General features: G+C 40.1%; 2 protein-coding genes across 2 annotated transcripts; both read left to right on the plus strand.

Annotated features, from left to right (window-relative positions):
* The first annotated feature begins 763 nt into the window (after window positions 1-763).
* Window positions 764-2,514, plus strand: LOC124960122 (lysine-specific demethylase 4D-like). The gene has a single exon (XM_047518685.1). The coding sequence runs from the start codon at window positions 767-769 to the stop codon at window positions 2,324-2,326; it is 1,560 nt and encodes a 519-aa protein (XP_047374641.1). The 5' UTR covers window positions 764-766; the 3' UTR covers window positions 2,327-2,514.
* A 15,268-nt stretch (window positions 2,515-17,782) lies between these two features.
* Window positions 17,783-19,105, plus strand: LOC124959637 (lysine-specific demethylase 4D-like). The gene has a single exon (XM_047518013.1). The coding sequence runs from the start codon at window positions 17,783-17,785 to the stop codon at window positions 19,103-19,105; it is 1,323 nt and encodes a 440-aa protein (XP_047373969.1).
* Window positions 19,106-19,311: the final 206 nt, after the last annotated feature.

The following is a 19,311-nucleotide window of genomic DNA, read 5'->3' on the forward strand; positions in this document are numbered from 1 at the left end:
TGTTCCATTATATGAATAAAATACTACACTTATTCATTCTCTTGATGGCCATTTTGGTTGTCTACAGTATTTGGTTACTAGAAGTAATGTTATGAACATTCTCAGATGTGTTTCAGTGCACAGCCATATATATTTCCTGGGTGTGTATAACAACTGGATCATAGAAAATGCTTGTGATCTATTTTAGAAGTCACTGTCCAAATAGTTTTCTAAAGTGATTGTAGTCCTTCACATTGTCTCCAGTAGTACAGTATGAAAATTCTTAGTGTTTTCTTCCACATTGATATCATCATTATATTGACAATCTTATAATAAAACTTTAGCCTCTCTGTAATAGTAGTATTCCATTATGGTGCTTAATTTGTAGTTTGGTAGCAATTTTTCTAAGCATTAATTTTCAATATTTCTATATTCTTTCCTTCAGATTTTGTTTTAGACACTGCCCTAAAGACACATTGCTACATTTGAGTCACCCACCCAAGCCTGAGTAATTTCATAGACCTCAAGAGGACAGAACAGGCACCAACTGAGGAGCAGTTGACTGACTGAGCCACCATCATTGTCTGGGTAAAGCTAATTACCTGGAGTGTAGTCCTCTTGGTCAATCAAAAAGCCTAAGAAAGACTATCATCTCAATTAGTTCTGATGGATCTTGCAGCCTCATAATATAGCTATTTGATTATTTAAAAGTAGCATTTTTCTGCCACCTCAACTATCTAGAATATTATCTAAACATTAGGATTTTGCTGCTTATTAAGTCAAAACTATGAAGTCTAAGACCAACTGTGCTCAGAATCCAAACTGTAGCATAATGATATTTCATCCAACCAAAGAAGAATTTAATGATTTTGATAAGTACATTTCTTACATGGAATCCCAAGGGGCACACAGAGCTGGTCTGGCCAAGGTAATTCCACCCAAGGAATGGAGAGCCAGACAGTCCTATGATGATATCAGTGACATCTTAATAACCACTCCCCTGCAGCAGGTGGTCTCTGGGAAGGCAGGTATGTTCACTCAATACCACAAAAAGAAGAAAGCCATGACAGTGGGAGAGTATCACCTCCTGGCAAACAGTGAAAAGTATAGAACTCCCCCACACCTGAATTTTGAAGATTTGGAGAGAAAGTACTGGAAGAACCGCCTCTATGACTCACCAATTTATGGTGCTGACATCAGTGGCTCCTTATTTGATGAAAACACTAAAGAGTGGAACCTGGGACACCTGGGAACCATTCAGGACCTGTTGGAACAGGAATGTGGAGTTGTCATTCAGGGTGTCAACACACCTTACCTGTACTTTGGTATGTGGAAGACGACCTTTGCATGGCACACGGAAGACATGGACCTTTATAGCATCAACTTCCTGCACTTTGGGGAGCCCAAAACGTGGTATGCGGTGCCCCCTGAACATGGGCAGCGCCTGGAGCGCCTGGCCAGGGAGCTTTTCCCGGGCAGTTCCCAGGGCTGTGAGGCCTTCCTGAGGCACAAGGTGGCCCTCATCTCACCCACAGTCCTCAAGGAGAATGGCATTCCCTTCAACCGCGTCACTCAGGAGGCTGGGGAGTTCATGGTGACATTTCCCTATGGCTACCACGCTGGCTTCAACCATGGCTTCAACTGCGCAGAGGCCATCAATTTTGCCACCCCACGATGGATTGATTATGGCAAAGTGGCATCTCAGTGCAGCTGTGGGGAGGCCAGGGTCAGCTTCTCCATGGATGCCTTTGTGCGCATCCTGCAACCTGAGCGCTATGAGCTGTGGAAATGCGGGCAAGACAGGGCTGTTGTGAACCACACTGAGCCTACAGCGCCAGGTAGACAGGCGTTGACCACTTGGAGGGATGTCCTTGCACCTAAGAGAGCTTCCCCCAGCCTGAGACACCTCCCACTCCGCCAGGCCCCGCATCCTGCTCTGCCTGTGTCCACTGCCAGTGAGACCCACTGCACCACCCAGGTGCACCCGATGCCCATCCTACCATCGGCAACCAGAAGTGCTGCTGTTCAGTCTAGGGCCACAACCCACAGCACCCAGGGTCCTGAAACAGCCCTGCCACCCACCCTGGGTCAGTCAGCTCTGACTCTCCACCGGTCAACTGGCAGACGTGGTCGTGGTCGCCGTCCTCGGGAACTAGGGATTCAGGAACCATCTCCCCGGGCTCCAGCCAAGAGACGCCCGTCAGTAGGCACAGTTCGTACTGCTCTGGACCCAGAGCTTCCGCTCAAAACTACTCATGGAGATTTGATAGTCAACCCTGAACTTCTGGGCCCTGGGCTGCAGCACCCTGCTATGGCTTCTGAATGCTGCTTGGCTTCTGACCCCTAAGCCCTAAAACTGCCTTACTTGCCTAGTGCTCTGCTGCATGGAAATTTGCTGAGACTTTGAGTTTGCAGAACACTGGTCTGACAAGAGGGAGCCCCTCCTGCAACGCCCCTCCTGTACTGCTGAGTCCATGATAGTTGCTAAATTTGCCATACTTTGTTCTTCCTCACACACCTTGAAATGTCTCTGAACTCTGGTAACTTTTGCATCTTCAGCTTAGGTATCATCCACTGGATACTTCTGGTGTCTTTGAGAATTAGGTTCCACTGAGGTTGCTGAAACCTGATCTTCCCTAATCTCTCATCCTCCAAACCCACTGTGAAGGATGCTGTACTTCTGAAGAATCCAGAGCTTTGGTTCTCCTTCAGTTCTCTTCCCTTTTCCCTCTCACCCTCACCTTTCTTGGAAAACGAGGCACTTTTGACCAATTAGGTTAATAGAGTCACTGAAAGAAGGTCATAAACCTTCCTAAGTTATTGATGTATTTAAAATGTATTGTCACCCAGTATTTGTTCACAAGTATATTAAAGGTAATGGAACCAAAATGTTAAAATCTGACCTTATTTCTAATACATAGTTTCAAACAATTGGGGGCAGGTAGTGGAGGATATTCTTTTATGTGTGTTTCTTAATTGTTTCAAAATAAGACAAAACATTTTTTATAGGCTAGTTACATTGTATGGTGATGGTGAGTGCATTTGGGGATGCACATTGAATTCTGGCTATCTTATTGGGAGTATTTGGTTTGCAACCATGTTTGAGGATGATGTGTAGATCTGCCTGGCAGGGCAATGAAACTTAAGTTGCTAGGAAAGATTAGCAAGCATAGGGAAAAAGTTCTGTCACTTTGTCTCCTCTTCAAGTCTCTACTGACTTTCAGAAGTTGTAGGTATATTTCATAGTCCCTTATTCAACAAGTACACAAATCAAAAAATGAGACAATTTCAGTTACCATTATGCATTATAAGCCCCTTGTCAGGGAGAACTTCACAAAGCAGAAGACATTTTTGAGGCCCAAATGAGAAAAAGGGAAGGTCCAGAGCAGCGTTTTCCACTTTCAGAGACCAACAAGTGCAAGAGAACTAATGTGGAGCTGGATGATTGTTTTCTCAGAAACAGAAAGAAAGCTCATTTGTGTCTGGGGTATAGGAAGGAAGAAGAGGCAGGGTCAGAGTACGTGGGCCTTATATCTCATGGTAAATCTTTGGTTCTTTCACAAATTGAAATGAGGAGGCATTGGAAGTTGAAAACAGTAGTTGACATGATGTGTTTTCCAAATTAAATAATCGGCTTAGTCTTGTGAAAAATGTGGGGGCTAGAGTAGCAGCTAGGCCATCTAGATAATATAAGTCAGAGTGATGCTAACTTAGACTTTATTGTTAGTTTTGAAAATGCACACAAGTGGACAAGTGCAGAATGTACTTTTGAAGTTGAAAGTGATACTTTTTGGTACAGAAAGAAATATTTCAGAGAAGCAAGCCTCCCTCTCCTCAGTAAGAGCCATCTTTACTCCTCCCCACAGAATTTCAGTAAGACTCTGGAACGGGAAGCACCAGGTAAAACTGAAGACAAGAGTAATAAAAAGTTGTTACATGTTTGAGGTCCTGAATAAAGGCAGCAAAAGCCCATATCATCATCCCTGACCCATTCAGTTAGGCAATTCTGCCTTTCCTAATGTTACAAGAGATGGAAAATGAGGTTGAGGGACTGAACCCAAGGACTCCAGGAACAGAGGAGGATGGGAGTGAAATGCCTGGCTGAGAGGGAGAGTAAGTGGATATTGAGATGGTGGGACCACAAGATGGAAGCACACTGTATTTACATGGAAGGGACCAGCCCTAGAGAGCTGCTGGGCCAACATGACCTTGCATGAGCAGGATTGGACTTGAACCTGATAAGGACTGAGAGATGGAGGCTTTAGTTCTTCAGATGAAATTTTGTTGCCCCGGGAGTGCAGGGACACAGGTTTCAGCTGCCAGTGCCTTCAGCTGTGGAGAGATGCCTCACCCAAGGCCATGGCTCTTCTCAGGGAAGCCCACATCCAATGACTGCTCCAGGCTGGGGCATGAAATTCTGGCCACCCTGCTCCACCTGGGACAACTCTGAAGGGCTGGTTCAGCTCCACAGTTCCCTGCAGGATTGGCTGAGACTGTCTTTGAGTCTGAACCGCAGCTCAACTTTTCCCTCTGCTCAACCCTGCCCCAGTCCCCTCCCTTCCCTAGGCCATGTGCATCCCAAGGGCACTTATAAATAAACACCCTGAGTGCTGAACTCAGTCTGCTCCTAGGGTGAGAAACTGCAACATCACTTTAGGTTCTTGATTGAGAAAGTGAAGATCTGATATCCTTGCTGATATTTCAATCCTTCATTGCAAGGTTGTTCAAGGATGTGAGGAGTTAGAAATGATAATCTCTACTTCCAATCTATGAATTTTTGTAACTCCTGGCAAAAACAGGTGCCTTTGAATACTAAAGGTCATAAGGATATGAAGCAAGTGTTTTGCCCTTGACATGGTAGATCATTCCAAGTTCTACCCCTAGATTTAGTGGAAACACTGCTCTGAGAGGAAAAGTATCATATTTGGGGCAATTGACACATTTTTTGCTTGTGATAATGTACAGTCACACAACCTCTTTGAGAAACTGCTTAAACGTAAGCACACATGTAACCCTAAACTTAATGCTCCTGTAGGTATCTACCCAATTCAAAAAATCAAGAAGTATGAATAATTCAAATGCCTCTGAAGAGATGTGTGAAAAATAATAGTTAATTGAAATATTATTTATCAATCTAAAGGAATAAACTGCTGGTTCATACTACAAGAAATAAAAATCTGAAATATCAGGTTGGGCAAAGGAAGTCAGATCCAAGTGAAAACATGATGATTTGTGTTTTTATATTCCTTCCAAGAATGGGCCCAAATGAGCTGTAGTCATAGAAACTTTCAAGTGGTTACATCTGGTAGGGAGAGGGGAACTGAATGGGAAGTTTCAGACATGAGAGACTATTACAGGGCTGATTGGATAGTCCTACATCTCACTTTGGGCAGCGATACTTTTATGGTTGTAGACAACTTTTAAAATTCATAAAACTGAAGACCTAAGATTTTTAAACTTATTGTATGCATTCTATATTTAAGAAATTGAAAAAATAAAAAATAAAATAAAAAAATAAAAAAGAATCAATAGATAAGACAGGAGCAGGTTAGGAAAATGAAAACTCTCTTAATAATCTCTAGAAACCTGAATTTGTGGTTGACTGTGAGAAAAGCTAGAAAGTACTCAAACTCCAGTGCAGAACCAAAAAAGGGCAAGGATTTTTGACACCAGGCACAATAAGTTGGGATTCTGGAGTGAAAGTGAAGCCAAACACAGAAGTTCTCTGTTTGAGACGTTATTAGCAACTTGTGTCAACTCCATCAAATTAACATCTGAATGACTGCTCTTGGAAACATTTTTATTCTTTCATTCCCAGTGAGAATTGAGTATTAAACTTAGGTGGTAGTGTTAGATTGTGGATTTCGCAGTACAGAATTTTAAGTCAGGTGTGGTGGCACACACCTGTAATTCCAAGTACTTGGGAGCCTGGGGCAAGGAGAATCACAATTTGGAGGTTAGCCTCCACAACTTGGCAAGACCCTGTCTCAAATAAACTGAGGATATAGCTCAATGGTAGAGTGCCCCAGGGTTCAATCCTTAGCACTGCAAAACAAAAACAACACACACCCCTCCTCTGAAAAGTCTTAAGACAATAGCTTATTTCACATTTGTATTTTGATATCTTAAACTCAATTCCTCTTTCTCATTCTTTATTAATGTCACCAATTTATTCCCAGGCAGATAGATGCCCTTGGAAGCCTAGAATAAAAAAAATCTTGAGTTTAAAAGACAAGAAACATAAGCACATGATTTTCAGAAAATTGTTTATTCATTGCATTCCTATATTTTTGTTTACTTTAATTTTTTTCACTCATTTGTCTTATAAGTGCAAGAAACAACAGTTAATTTCTATTTTTCTGGAAAGTCAGGAAGTTAGGGGTGGTTGTGGAAGGGATTCTTCAAGCAATTGTATTCAGAATTGTGTTTCTTGATGTTGAAACACTCAATTTATTTTATTTATTTTTTTATGTGGTGCTGAGGATCGAACCCAGTGCCTCACGGGTGCTAGGCGGGCACATTACAACTGAACCACAACCCCAGCCCCTGACACACTCAATTTAAACACACTCAATTTGGATCACTGTTCTTGGAAAAAACACCTGCATCTAGTACACATGTCCAGTGATAATTATTTGCTATACTCTATTTTGAAAAATCAAGAGACCTTGATCATGAAAATTGTATAAGGTGATGATAGAGTATTTTTCCCTCTTACTTATGACCTGTATTCCTAGTGTCCTCTTCATTCATGAGAAATAACAATGATGAATTGTCCCACTTCTTCAAGTTATAAACATAAATAGATACAGCTCAAAGTAATATGTCATGTGTGGTTTTGTCAATTTTCCCTCCTGCCCACCTTTGACAAAAAAACTTATTGTTACTTTTTCAAAATCTGAACATTTTTCTCTATATATTGATCCTATTAACTTCCTCAGGGTCAACTAGATCTAATTATTCATTATTTTGATTCCCCTGTTGATGGACAATTACATTTTTTTCCATTTCTCATTTTTTAATTTCTTTTTTTTTATATTGGAATAAGATTTGCCTTTAATAGAGACAGCTGTTCAAATTTCAAATATAATATATGTATTTTGCCCCTACATCATTGCCAGAATTTGTTTGTATTCTTGATGATTCCTTTTTTTTTTTTTTTTTTTTTTTTTTTTGGTATCATAGATTGAATCTGGGGGTGCTTAAACACTGAGCTACATCCTAGTCCTTCCCTTTTCATTTTTCATTTTGGGACAGGGTCTCGCTAAGTTGTCAAGGCTGGCTTTGAACTTAGGATCCTCCACAGGGATTGCAGGTGAGTGCCACCATGTCCAGCAGATGATTGCCATTTTAACTGAATGGAGGGAAATGAAATCTCAGTGCAGTTTTGAATTGCATTTCCCTTATTGCTAAAGATGTTGAATTTTTTTCCATATATTTGTTGACCCTCTGCATTTCTTCTGTTTACTTCATTGCCCACTTATTGATTGGGTTATTTGTGTGGTTTTTTTTTGGGGGGGACTATTATGTTTTTTTAATTCTTTATATATTCTGGATATTGATCCCCTGATGGAAGAGTGGATATCAATTTTTTTTTTCATTCTTTAGGTTCTGTCTTCATGCTCCTAATGGTTTCTTTTTGCTGTATAGAGGTGCTTTAAAATGAAAATAAAACTTTGATGCCATTCCATTTATTAATTCGTGGTATTATTTCCTGAACTTTAGGAGTCCTATTGAGGAAATTGTTGCCTCAGTATATATTTTGAAATGTTGATTCTACGTTTTCTTCTATCAGTTGCAGAATTTCTGGCCTAATTCCTAAGTCTTTGATCCATTTTGAGCTGACTTCTGTGTGGGTTGAGGGATAGAGAGCTAGATTCATTCTTCTACATATGGATATCTAATTTTCACAACATCATTTGTGTAAGTCTGTCTTTTCTCCAATATATGTTTTTAGTGCCTTTGTCAGGATCAGATGACTGTAACTGTGTGTTTATCTGTGTATTCTATTGTATTCTGTTGGCCTACATTTGTCTTTTTATGCAAGTACCATGCTGTTTTTGTTACTGAGATCAGGTATTGTGATGCCTCTAGCATCGCTCTTCCTGCTAATATTGCTTTGGTTATTCTGGGTCTTTTATTCTTCCATATTATTTTTAGGGCTGTTTTCTCTAGTTTTGTGAAGAAATCATTGCTATTTGAATGGGCAGTGCATTGAATCAGAATTCACTGCATTGTTTTCAGTAATAGGGCCATTAACAATATCAGTTCTACCTGTCCAAGAACTGGGGAGATATTTTCCTCTTACAATGACTTTTTCAATTTCTTTCTTCAGTGATCTTTAATTTTCTATATTATAGAGATCTTGTTAAATGTAGTCATATGTGTTTTGTTTTTGTTTGTTTGTTGAGGCTACTGTAAATTGTTTTCCTGAATTCTTTTTCAGTAAATTTACTGTTTTTTTTTTCTTTGTACCAGTAATCGAACCCAGTGTCATTCAATCTCTGCGCCACCTCCCCCAGCCCTTTTTAGTTTTGAAACAGTGTCTTGCTAAGTTGATTAGGGTTCACAAAGTTGCTGAGGCTAACTTTGAACTTGTGATCCTCTTGTCTTAGCCTTCCAAGCCACTGGGATTACAGGCCTGTGCCACCATTCTTGGCCAGTTGAATATTTAAAGAGGTGCTAATCATTAATAATAACATAAACATCAAATAAAACAGACTTTTATGGTAAAGCGTTTTATCATTCTTATAACTTGTTATCATGCTTACATTCCTAATGTATCCTTCTTGAATATTATTGCTTGATGGAATATAAGCATGATCTACCTTTCCACAAGTATGCACTAACACACCCATCTATACATGCACATTACCCTTATACAAAGGGTGTATAAGTGTGTTTCTTGTAATGTGATTATTTCATAACATGTTTATGATTCTGTGGAGATAGATGAGTAGATACATAAAATCATATAAACATAATTCATATGTTTATGTGTTTATGATAAGATTAGGGTTTTTTTTTTTTTTTGTTACTTTTTTTTTTGTTTTTACTTGCCCGAGAAGAGCAAAACCTTGACACATTGGAATCTCCCTCAGAAGAGCAAAGGGGTTGATAGGTGGGAAACCAACCTTAGTTGCTATAGAGGTGATTACTATCATTAGTAGACTGGGACTACTAAAGTTAATCAAACAAACCTGAAAGGTGAAGGAGAGATTTTAAAGAGATACAAAGGTGTTAACCAAAAAATGATGGTTTGTAAATCTCTGGACTGAGAGAAGGATCTGGGGCAGACATCAGTCTTATGAGTGTGTTGGACATATTCCTTGAACCTGTACAAGATGAAAATCATAGATCCACTGACCTAGGTCATGATCCCAAATATAAAGCATCAGGGAATGATAACACTGTTGCTTGTAGCAAGTCTCTGGTTTTGTCATGAGGAATAACAGAATAGTATTTAAGATCTTTTTTTTCTGTGTGATAGTTTTGTTACTCCTTTTACTAATCACAAGACAAATATCAGAAATTTGAGGACCCAGCACAGGAATATGGAAGTGCCAATGCACTTTGGAAGTTTAACTTTTATCTTTGTTTACCTTGAGTTCCTAGGATTGATTGTGATGGCTTGGAGGACACTCAAGAAGCAGATGGTGTCAATGGACAAACACCTGACCACTCTGTAATCCCAGCTGCTCAGCAAATGAAGCAGGATTGCTTGAGCCCAGAAGTCTGAGGCCAGCTGGGCTACAGCTCTCTGGGCACCTGTCCAGCTTCAATGCCTCAATGTTGTATGCAGTGCCAGCTGCTGCCCTGCCTCAAGTCCCCAAGATAGCCACCTGCAATATGGTGCCAAGGAGGAACTGACAGTAATAGGGTGCCAAGGAGCCACTGCCTGGCATTAACTTGTACCACCTCCCTCCTGCTCTGACTCCTCATATTTTTATATTTCAAACAATGCTTCATTGAAGAACTTTGTATGTAGAATTTCTGGGTTGTAGTTATGTGTATTTTCAACAGCCAGATTTGCCTCTGATTTCTATTAGCAGATGGTAGAGTTCTGGCTTCCCCACATCTTGGCCCATTTTTTGTATCACCAAATCTTTTCAGTTTTCCTAATATAATTGGGTAAAAAGTTTCTTGTTGAATTTCCTGATTACTAGTGATATTGCACATCTCTTCATATTTATTGGCTATTTACATTTCCTCTTTTGTTGTCTGTTCTAAGACTTTGGTCACTTCATTTGGGTTGACATTTTTTTACCCATTGATCTCTACAAGTTCTATTTTATTCTGAGTACTAATTCATTGTCTATTTTATGAGTGATAAAAATATTATTCTAGACTTTATCTTGTCCTATTTTTTTATGTCATCATTATGTTGGAACCCACTAAATATATTAGCTATTTCCATCATTGTTTATGCCATTGATGCCTTAAAACTTTTGTCTACACTAAGTTCATAAAGATGTTCTTTCATATTTGCTCTAATTGCCTTAAAGTTCTTTTTTGTACAGGAAGTCTTTAATTCATCTCAAATTTAACTAACTATCTAAGTGATATGAGGTAGAGGCCTATTTTTCATATATTATTCAAAAAATTGCCAATACCAATACTACATATTGAATAGTCCATTCCTACCTACCAATTTAGTGTACCTCTCTGTTATGTACCAGTTCTCACATAAACACACATCTGTGTCTGGTCTTTTTATTTTATACATAGATGTATTGTCCATTTTGGTTTAACTATCATAGCTCGATGGGAAGTCATGCCTGATTTTTTTTAAAGCATCATCTTGGAGGTTCTTATTTGAATACCTGATCCTACCAATTCTAGCTCTACCACCTTGAACAAGTTACTTAATGTCTCCATGACTCAGTTTTCTAATCTATAACATAGGGTTAATAAGACTTATCTTATAGAATCATTATAAGAGTTAAATGAAGTATCTTATACATAATGAATTGAACAGCATTTGACATTTGATAGTCAACATATGTATGAGCTATTTTCGCAATTAGACATTTAAGAGGGTCTATTTTTCATCATAAGGTATGATAGAGTGAAAAGACAAAGGAAGAAATGTGGACAGATAGTACTATTCATATCCAGCAAAGAGCTAAGATCTGAAATAATGAAAAATGAGTACAAAAAACACAGTGGGAAAATGGAAAGAATATTTGAATAGGCACTTCATGAATAAGGGTATCTAAATGACCAATAAACATATGAAGAAAATTGCTCACTTCCATTAGTAATCAGGGAACTGAAAATCTTAATGAGATACCATGAGGCTCATATTCATTAAATGTTTGCAAAATGAAGAGCAATGAATAGCAAGTTTGCATATAAATTTGTAAAATCTAAAAAGAAGTTTGCATTACAATATTTGACTCATATAATCTATGACCAAGAGAAGAGTACCATCCTTAGATCTGGTATACATGCATATACATCCAGTATATATGTCCAAGATTGTTCAGAGCAATGTTTTTTGTAAGAGACCAAAAGTGGAAACAAGCCACAAGCCCATCAACAGTAGAAATATTTAGTTCACTGAATATCTACAGCAGGGAAGGAGAACCAAGTATAGCTACATGGAAAAGTATTGATGTGGAAAAAAAGATATAAGAAGCATATTAAGATAGTTAAGTATGATTTTTTATTTAAAACCATACAATATTATAAACATGGGAAAATTTTTAATTTGTACTATTAAAGAGACTTATGCCCTTGAAGTTTGAATAGGGTTAGTCTAGGAGGCAGATGGGGCTGTGATCTGAGGAAGAAGACCAAAGTCAGGTTCCCAGGGCACAGGGCAAGTTTTGTTTTCTTGACAGGGGAGGTAGTCCCACTTCAGTTTACTTACTTTATTTGTTAACTGGTATATATGTGCTTCACAAATTTCCAATAAATATATTAAACAATTTAAAAATGTTTAATTGGTGCTTTCTGTTCTGAAGCAATTAAGAGGCACATAGTTGTTTATAGAGTCATTTGATTTATATTGTATTCTATTGTTTTGTAGACTTTTAAAAATTCTGATTGTATTTCCAAATTTCTTTTCCAATATTGTTTTGAAAAAGTACTACTTTTTAAAGGGGTTTCAGCTGTACATACATTTTAAGTGAAGCGCAGAGATTGTCATGTAACACCCTTTCAACCCCTACGGCTCCCCTAATTATCTATCTATCTATCTATCTATCTATCTATCTATCTATCTCTCTCTCTCTCTCTCTCTTTGTCTATTGGTACCGGGAATCTAACCCAGAAGTGTTTTACTACTGCACTACATCCCTAACATTTTATATTTTTTATTTTGAGACAGGTTCTTACTAAGTTGTGGAGGGCCTCTGTAAGTTGCTGAGGCTGGTCTCAGAGGATTCTGGGGATTACAGTCAGGTGCCACCCCACTGGGCAATTTCCTTTATTATTAAAACCCTGCATTCATGTGGTACATTTGTTGCAATTAAAGAACCCAAATGAATGAGTTCTTGATAATTAAAAGCCTTAGTTCATTCATATTTCAGATTTCCCTCAGTTTGGACAGGGGATGTGGCTCAGTGCTAGAGTCCTTGCCTGACCTATCTCCCTTTTCTTGAGACTTGCATCTGTTTTCTGTTCCAGCATCCCAACTAAAGCACCACATTACCTCTACGTTCGCTTCTCCTTAGCTCTCAATTGTCTCTGACAGTTTCTCAGGCTCTCCTGGTCTCAGGGAATCATTTATACACAAACCTGAGGATTTGGGGGAGAGCTGGTCCAGCATACCATGGGATACTCCTCACTTGGACTCTGATGTCTATCTCAGGATCAGGTGGGGTAGCTGGGTTTCTGCCCCTTTTATCCCATCGCATCAGATCAAGGGTACACACTGTCAACATGACTGAGGACTCCACGCTGACCAGGCTGAAGCAGTCGTTTTCAGGTGTCTCCACTGTGGAGTTCCTACCCTGCACTCCCCACTCCCTCCCCTATTCTCCTCTGGAAGGAAGTCACTGTTCAAAGTCCAGAGTAAGGACAGGGACAAGGCTCCCCTCTTCCGAGTGGAGCCTCCATATAATTTATTTGAATTCTTCTGCAGGAGAGATTTGTCCTTCTCCCCCATTTGTCAATTTATTCTATCATTATGGGTATTTGCATGAACTTAGAGGTACTGATTTTGTACTGTGGATTATAATTGCATACTATTTTAATTTTGCTGAAGGTCATTCAAGCTGTGATCACTAGGAACCATTTCCATTATTGGTTTATGCTTCCCTTTGATATATCCACCCATGTTTCCATTTGTGTTTGCACATTCTCAATTGCAGGCAATGCAGAAAGCTTCAGTCTCACATATTTCCTTGTCCGGGCCTAGACACTTCTCCTTTGTGTTGCTACTTCTTCATGTTCTTTTCTTTAAAGGAATCAGATTTCACCATCACAAAGTTTGTATATGTTTGTTTTTTTTCCCTTTGTTTATCATTTTATCAGTATTTTTGTACTTCATTTACTTTTCCATAATTCACTTGTTTGGGTTTTCATTTGTTTTCTCCCAGTTTATCAAAAATGATTAGATTTTTTAGAAATGTGGATATTAATTTTTAAGTACATATGTGTTCTTATCCTTTCACTTTCATTTAATGTGATCAAGTCTGCTCAGTATTGAGTCTGTGAACTTTTTATTTATGTCTCTTGTAGTCTTTATTGGTAATGTTTTGCAAACATTTTACATGTATTAAAAAGTATTTTACATTCATTTCTTCTGTGTTTGTTGCAGATGATGTGATCAAATTGTTTAGTTGGTCATACTTTTATGACATTATTAATTTTCTTTTCTACTCTGTGAGCTTCTGAGGGAATGGTACCTTAATAAAGCACTATTCCAAGCGTGGCTGAAGATTGGTCAGTTTCACCTTGTGGCTCTCACACTTGGTTCTCTAGGTCTCCCTGCTGTGTGGTTAGGTGCAAAAGTTCACCACTGCAGTATGCTCCTACTGAGTTTCTGTTTTCAATAGGAATGAAAATCTCTCTTTGATCCCACAAATATATTTGATATCAATATTGCTATCCCAGGTTTTGTTTCATTTCATATCTCTTTCCTTCCTTCCTTCCTTTCTTATTGTCCTAGGGATTGAACCCAGGGATGGTTTACTACTGAGCTTTAGTCCCACACTTTTTCTTTTTTATTTGGAGACAGGGTTTCCCTAGATTGCCAAAGCTGGCCTCAATCTTGCAATCCTGCTTCAGCTTCCCGAGTGGCTGGGCTAACAGGCGAGTGCTACTACATCTTGCTATGTCAGGTTTCTTTGCTTAATCTTGGCCTCTTTGTCTTTCCCCACCCTTGGTTTTCAACCTCTTAGTTAGATTTGGTGTGATTGAATTAAGAAGGAGGGAGGGTGGGTGGGCATGGATTAAGTGGGATGGCTGAACCTGGAATCCAGCTCTGTGATCCTATCAGGTGGGTGCTGATTAAATTAGAGCAGAGCTCAGGTATAAAAGCAGAGTCCTCAGGGTCTGGGCTTCCTGTGGACGGTAGTTGTCAAGAGGAAACCTTCTCTGTGTGCTGGAGTATCTCCACCTGGGTGCAGAATTTGCTGGGAAAGGTAGGTCCCCTTGTTTCTTTGTTGGATCTGTTTGGATAGTTGTACTTTTGAGAAAATTACTACCACCTCATTGTTCATAAGATTGAACTATACTTTAAAAACCAAAGACCTCTGCTAAATTTATAGCTATGTCTCCTATCTTATCACTGTGATTTATTTGGTGGTCTTTTCAAAGAAACCATTTTTTTTTTCTTTTTTGTTATCTTTATAAGGTGTTAGATTTTCTGTTTTGTATAATTCCTTTTGTGTCTTGAATTTAAAATATTTTTTCTATGTTAATTCATTCAGTTTCCTGTTTCACAATATCCAGTTTTATTAAAGATACTTAAAAAATTCTTTTTTTGGTACTGGGGATTGAACACAGGGCGTTTACCCACTGAACCACCTCCCCAGCCCTTTTGTATTTTTTATTTAGAGACAGGGTCTTGCTAAGTTGCTTAGGGCCACACCAAGTTGTTAAGGCTGCCTTTGAACTTACAATCATCCTGTCTTAGCTTCCTAAAGTGCTGGGATTTTAGGCATGCACCATCATGCCTGGCTATTAGAGATAATATTTATAAACAAATTGGTACTGTGGGCAGGATGCGGCAGACCATCAATAATAGTATACAATAACTATCAAACTCCCTTTTGGATGGAATACTAAAATCAGAAACTCATTAAAAGACCCAATGATCTCTTCATGAGATACTCTGAACAGGGAGAGTTTAGAGCCAGGGTTGCTACTTCACATTTAGCATGATGTTTAACAGCTTTTCACAAGCTGACCCTGACTTCCAGGAAAGGAAAAGAAAATGGCAGAATTATCAGTCTAGAAAAGGAACTGCTGCCCGTTTGAGAGTCACCATCTCAAGAAGGTGACTGGAAAGACAATTTTGGGGGGATCAGGTCTCTGGGTTTAGGGAGTGAAGTCTATACTGATGGCAGAGAGGGAAAGAACATAAAGATGAATTTGAGTTTTCCCACACCACAAGGTGTTTGTGCCAAATGACTGTGTAGCCAAGGTCAGGAAGTCCCTCCTCCTGGGAGCCAAGAGGAGGTCTCAAAGCTATCAGGCAAAGGTGTTTTCCCCACAGCAACCCAGCTTTGGAGACATTCAACTAGAGACATGCTCCTTCCCCCCAAAACAATGATGCAGTGCTCTGTGTGAAAACAACTTAGGTTTTTTTTTAAAAAGTAAAACAAAATTCTGCATTTTTACAAAACTTGATAAAAATAGTATTTCAAAAGATAGTATTTCAATACCATCATCAGGAGTACCCAGTTGTCAAAAATGCACAGTTCACTGAACATCTCTAGCACCTTCAGTTTCTGTACCTTTCTTTTTGGCATCTCCATTTTCTGCAGGGTTATTCACACCTGTGCCAGCTCAACTTTCCCCAGCAGGATCTTTTTAGGGTTGGGCTCTGACTTTGGAGGAGTAGGCTTAGAAGCCAGCCTTGGAGATCTTCTCTTATGGATGTACATGATGGTGAGATTTACTGTGGTATATTCACATGTGTACATAGGGAAGTTAGGTCAGATTTATTCCACTCTTTCCCTATTGCATCCGTCCTCCCTTCCCTTTGTTCTCCTTTGTTACCCTACTCATTTTTTCTATTTATTCCTCTCCTCTCCTTATTTTGGATTACCATCCACTTATCAAAGTGGAAAATAAGCCATTCCACACACACTTAGATTAGTGGAAGCTAATCAACCTTTGACTTTTTGAGATTGGCTTATTTCAATTACTATGATATTCTCCAATTCCATCCATTTACTGGCAAATGACACAAATTCCTTCTTTATGACTGAGTAATATGCCATTGTGTACATGTACCACATTATCTTTATCCACCTAGGCACCTAGGCTGAATGAATGGCACCTAGGCTGGCTTCTGAGCTTGGCTATTGTGAATTGTGTACCTATGAACATGGATGTGGCTGGGTAACTATAGTGTGCTGATTTTAAAATCTCTTAGATACATACTGTGGAGTGGGAATGCTGGGTCATATGGTGGTTCCATTCCTAGTTTTGTGAGGAATCTCCATATTGCTTTCCAGAGTGGTTGCTCCAGTTTGCAGTTCCACCAATAATAATTCTCGCCAACATGTATTGTTGCTTTATTCTTGACAATTGTTCTTCTGGCTGGAGTGAGATGAAATATCAGTACAGTTTTCATTTGCATTTCTCTAGCTGCCAGCACCATTTGTTGAAGAGGCTATATTTTCTCCGTTGTGTTTGGCACCTTTGTCTAGTATGAGAAAACTGTACTTATGTGGGTATGTCTCTGTATCTAGTTGCTAGAGATGCTGAACATTTTTTGACATATTGTTGAGCTTTATATTTCTTCTTTTGAGAAGTGTCCACTTAGTTCCTTTGCCTCTTTATTGATTGGGTTATTTGTGTTTTTCGGTGTTAAGTTTTTTGGATATGAATGCCCTTATCTAAGGAGCAGGTGGAAAAGTTTTCTCCCATTCTGTAGGCTCTCTCTTCATGCTCTTAATAGTTTCCTTTGCTGTGAAGAAACTTTTTAATTTGATGGCATACCACTTATTGATTTTACTTCTTGAATTTTAGGAGTCTTGTGAAGGATGTCAGTTCCTGAGCCTACATGTTGGAGTGCTGGGCCTACATTTTTTTCTAGCAAGTGCAGGGTTTCTGGTCTAATTCCTAGGTCTTTGATCCACTTTGAGTTGACTTGTGCAGGGTGAGAGACAGGTATTAAATTTTATTCTTCTATATATGGATTTCCATTTGTTAAAAAGGCTATCTTTCTCCAACATGTTTTTGGTACCTTTGCCTAGTAAAAGATAACTTATTTTCTATTCTGTATTTTCTTTAGGTTTAGAGTTTAAACCTTCTTGACAATACCTGGTACAGTGGAGCCAGCAGCTATTCATGCATGCAAACCCGAGAATCAGAAGAGAAATCAAGGACAGCGAAAGCTCCCACTGAATACACTCACCTAGCTGCAGGCTGAGCCAGGACTTGGACTGCTCCAGTGGGAGATACTCTCTGTTCTTTGGGCAGAAAACTCTGAACAGGATGGAGTCACTGTGGTGTTAGCAGGTCTGGGAAATTATTTAAAAATCAAGCCTGCCTCCGCCTGTAAGTCAAAACATTTAAAAAAGGAAAAAATACAGGGGAAAGATATAACTCCCAAACATTCTCAAGAATCTGTCATATACCTGAGGTCTTCAGTTCTGCTGCTGAGTATAGTGTAACCATGAAGTCTGAGCACTCTGGTTCCCAGAAAAGTTCCACCATTATGACATTTCACCCAACCATGGAAGATTTCTCAGATTTCAACAAGTACATTGCTTACATGGAATCCCAAGGGGCACACAGAGCTGGTCTGGCCAAGGTAATTCCACCCAAGGAATGGAGAGCCAGACAGTCCTATGATGATATCAGGGACATCTTAATAGCCACTCCCCTGCAGCAGGTGGTCTCTGGGAAGGCAGGTATGTTCACTCAATACCACAAAAAGAAGAAAGCCATGACAGTGGGAGAGTATCACCTCCTGGCAAACAGTGAAAAGTATAGAACTCCCCCACACCTGAATTTTGAAGATTTGGAGAGAAAGTACTGGAAGAACCGCCTCTATGACTCACCAATTTATGGTGCTGACATCAGTGGCTCCTTATTTGATGAAAACACTAAAGAGTGGAACCTGGGACACCTGGGAACCATCCTAGACCTGTTGGAACAGGAATGTGGAGTTGTCATTGAGGGAGTCAACAGGCCCTACCTGTACTTTGGTATGTGGAAGACGACCTTTGCATGGCACACGGAAGACATGGACCTTTATAGCATCAACTTCCTGCACTTTGGGGAGCCCAAAACGTGGTATGCGGTGCCCCCTGAACATGGGCAGCGCCTGGAGCGCCTGGCCAGGGAGCTTTTCCCGGGCAGTTCCCAGGGCTGTGAGGCCTTCCTGAGGCACAAGGTGGCCCTCATCTCACCCACAGTCCTCAAGGAGAATGGCATTCCCTTCAACCGCGTCACTCAGGAGGCTGGGGAGTTCATGGTGACATTTCCCTATGGCTACCACGCTGGCTTCAACCATGGCTTCAACTGCGCAGAGGCCATCAATTTTGCCACCCCACGATGGATTGATTATGGCAAAGTGGCATCTCAGTGCAGCTGTGGGGAGGCCAGGGTCAGCTTCTCCATGGATGCCTTTGTGCGCATCCTGCAACCTGAGCACTATGAGCTGTGGAAATGCGGGCAAGACTGCATGATTGAAGACCACACGATTGAAGACCACACTGAGTCCAGGAAGCCTGCCAGGCCAGGGCTGCTGACCACAGAGAGAGAGAACCGGACGCTCTGGAGAGCAGCGCTGGGCTTGAGATACCTCCAGTCTCCAGAGGCTTATGGTTCCTCGAGATCTGTGCTGGCTGGTGGCTTGTTATGTGCGCCTGTGAATCCAGAGTCCGGGTGCCCCTCCTTTGGCTACAGAGCTGATGCAAAACCTGGGACAGTCCCGAATGGGTCCCTGCTGCCTGTCATGACCCGGTCAAAGAAACGCTGTAGGTCACCGTGACTCTCCACCCATCAACTGGTAGATGTGGTCGTGGTCTTCGCAAAGTGGAATTCTAGGCGACAACCTCCCAGACACCATCCAACAGGTGCCTTTTGCTCTGCACCAAGAGCACACCTTGCAGCCCAGAGCCTCAGCCACTGCGGCCGAATGGAACTTTGACCCACAAGCCTGCCTCTGTAAGACCTAGGTCTCATTTTTTCTGCCAA

The sequence above is a fragment of the Sciurus carolinensis genome, chromosome 11, assembly GCF_902686445.1.
Source record: "Sciurus carolinensis chromosome 11, mSciCar1.2, whole genome shotgun sequence".
In the NCBI taxonomy this organism is placed as follows: domain Eukaryota; kingdom Metazoa; phylum Chordata; class Mammalia; order Rodentia; family Sciuridae; genus Sciurus; species Sciurus carolinensis.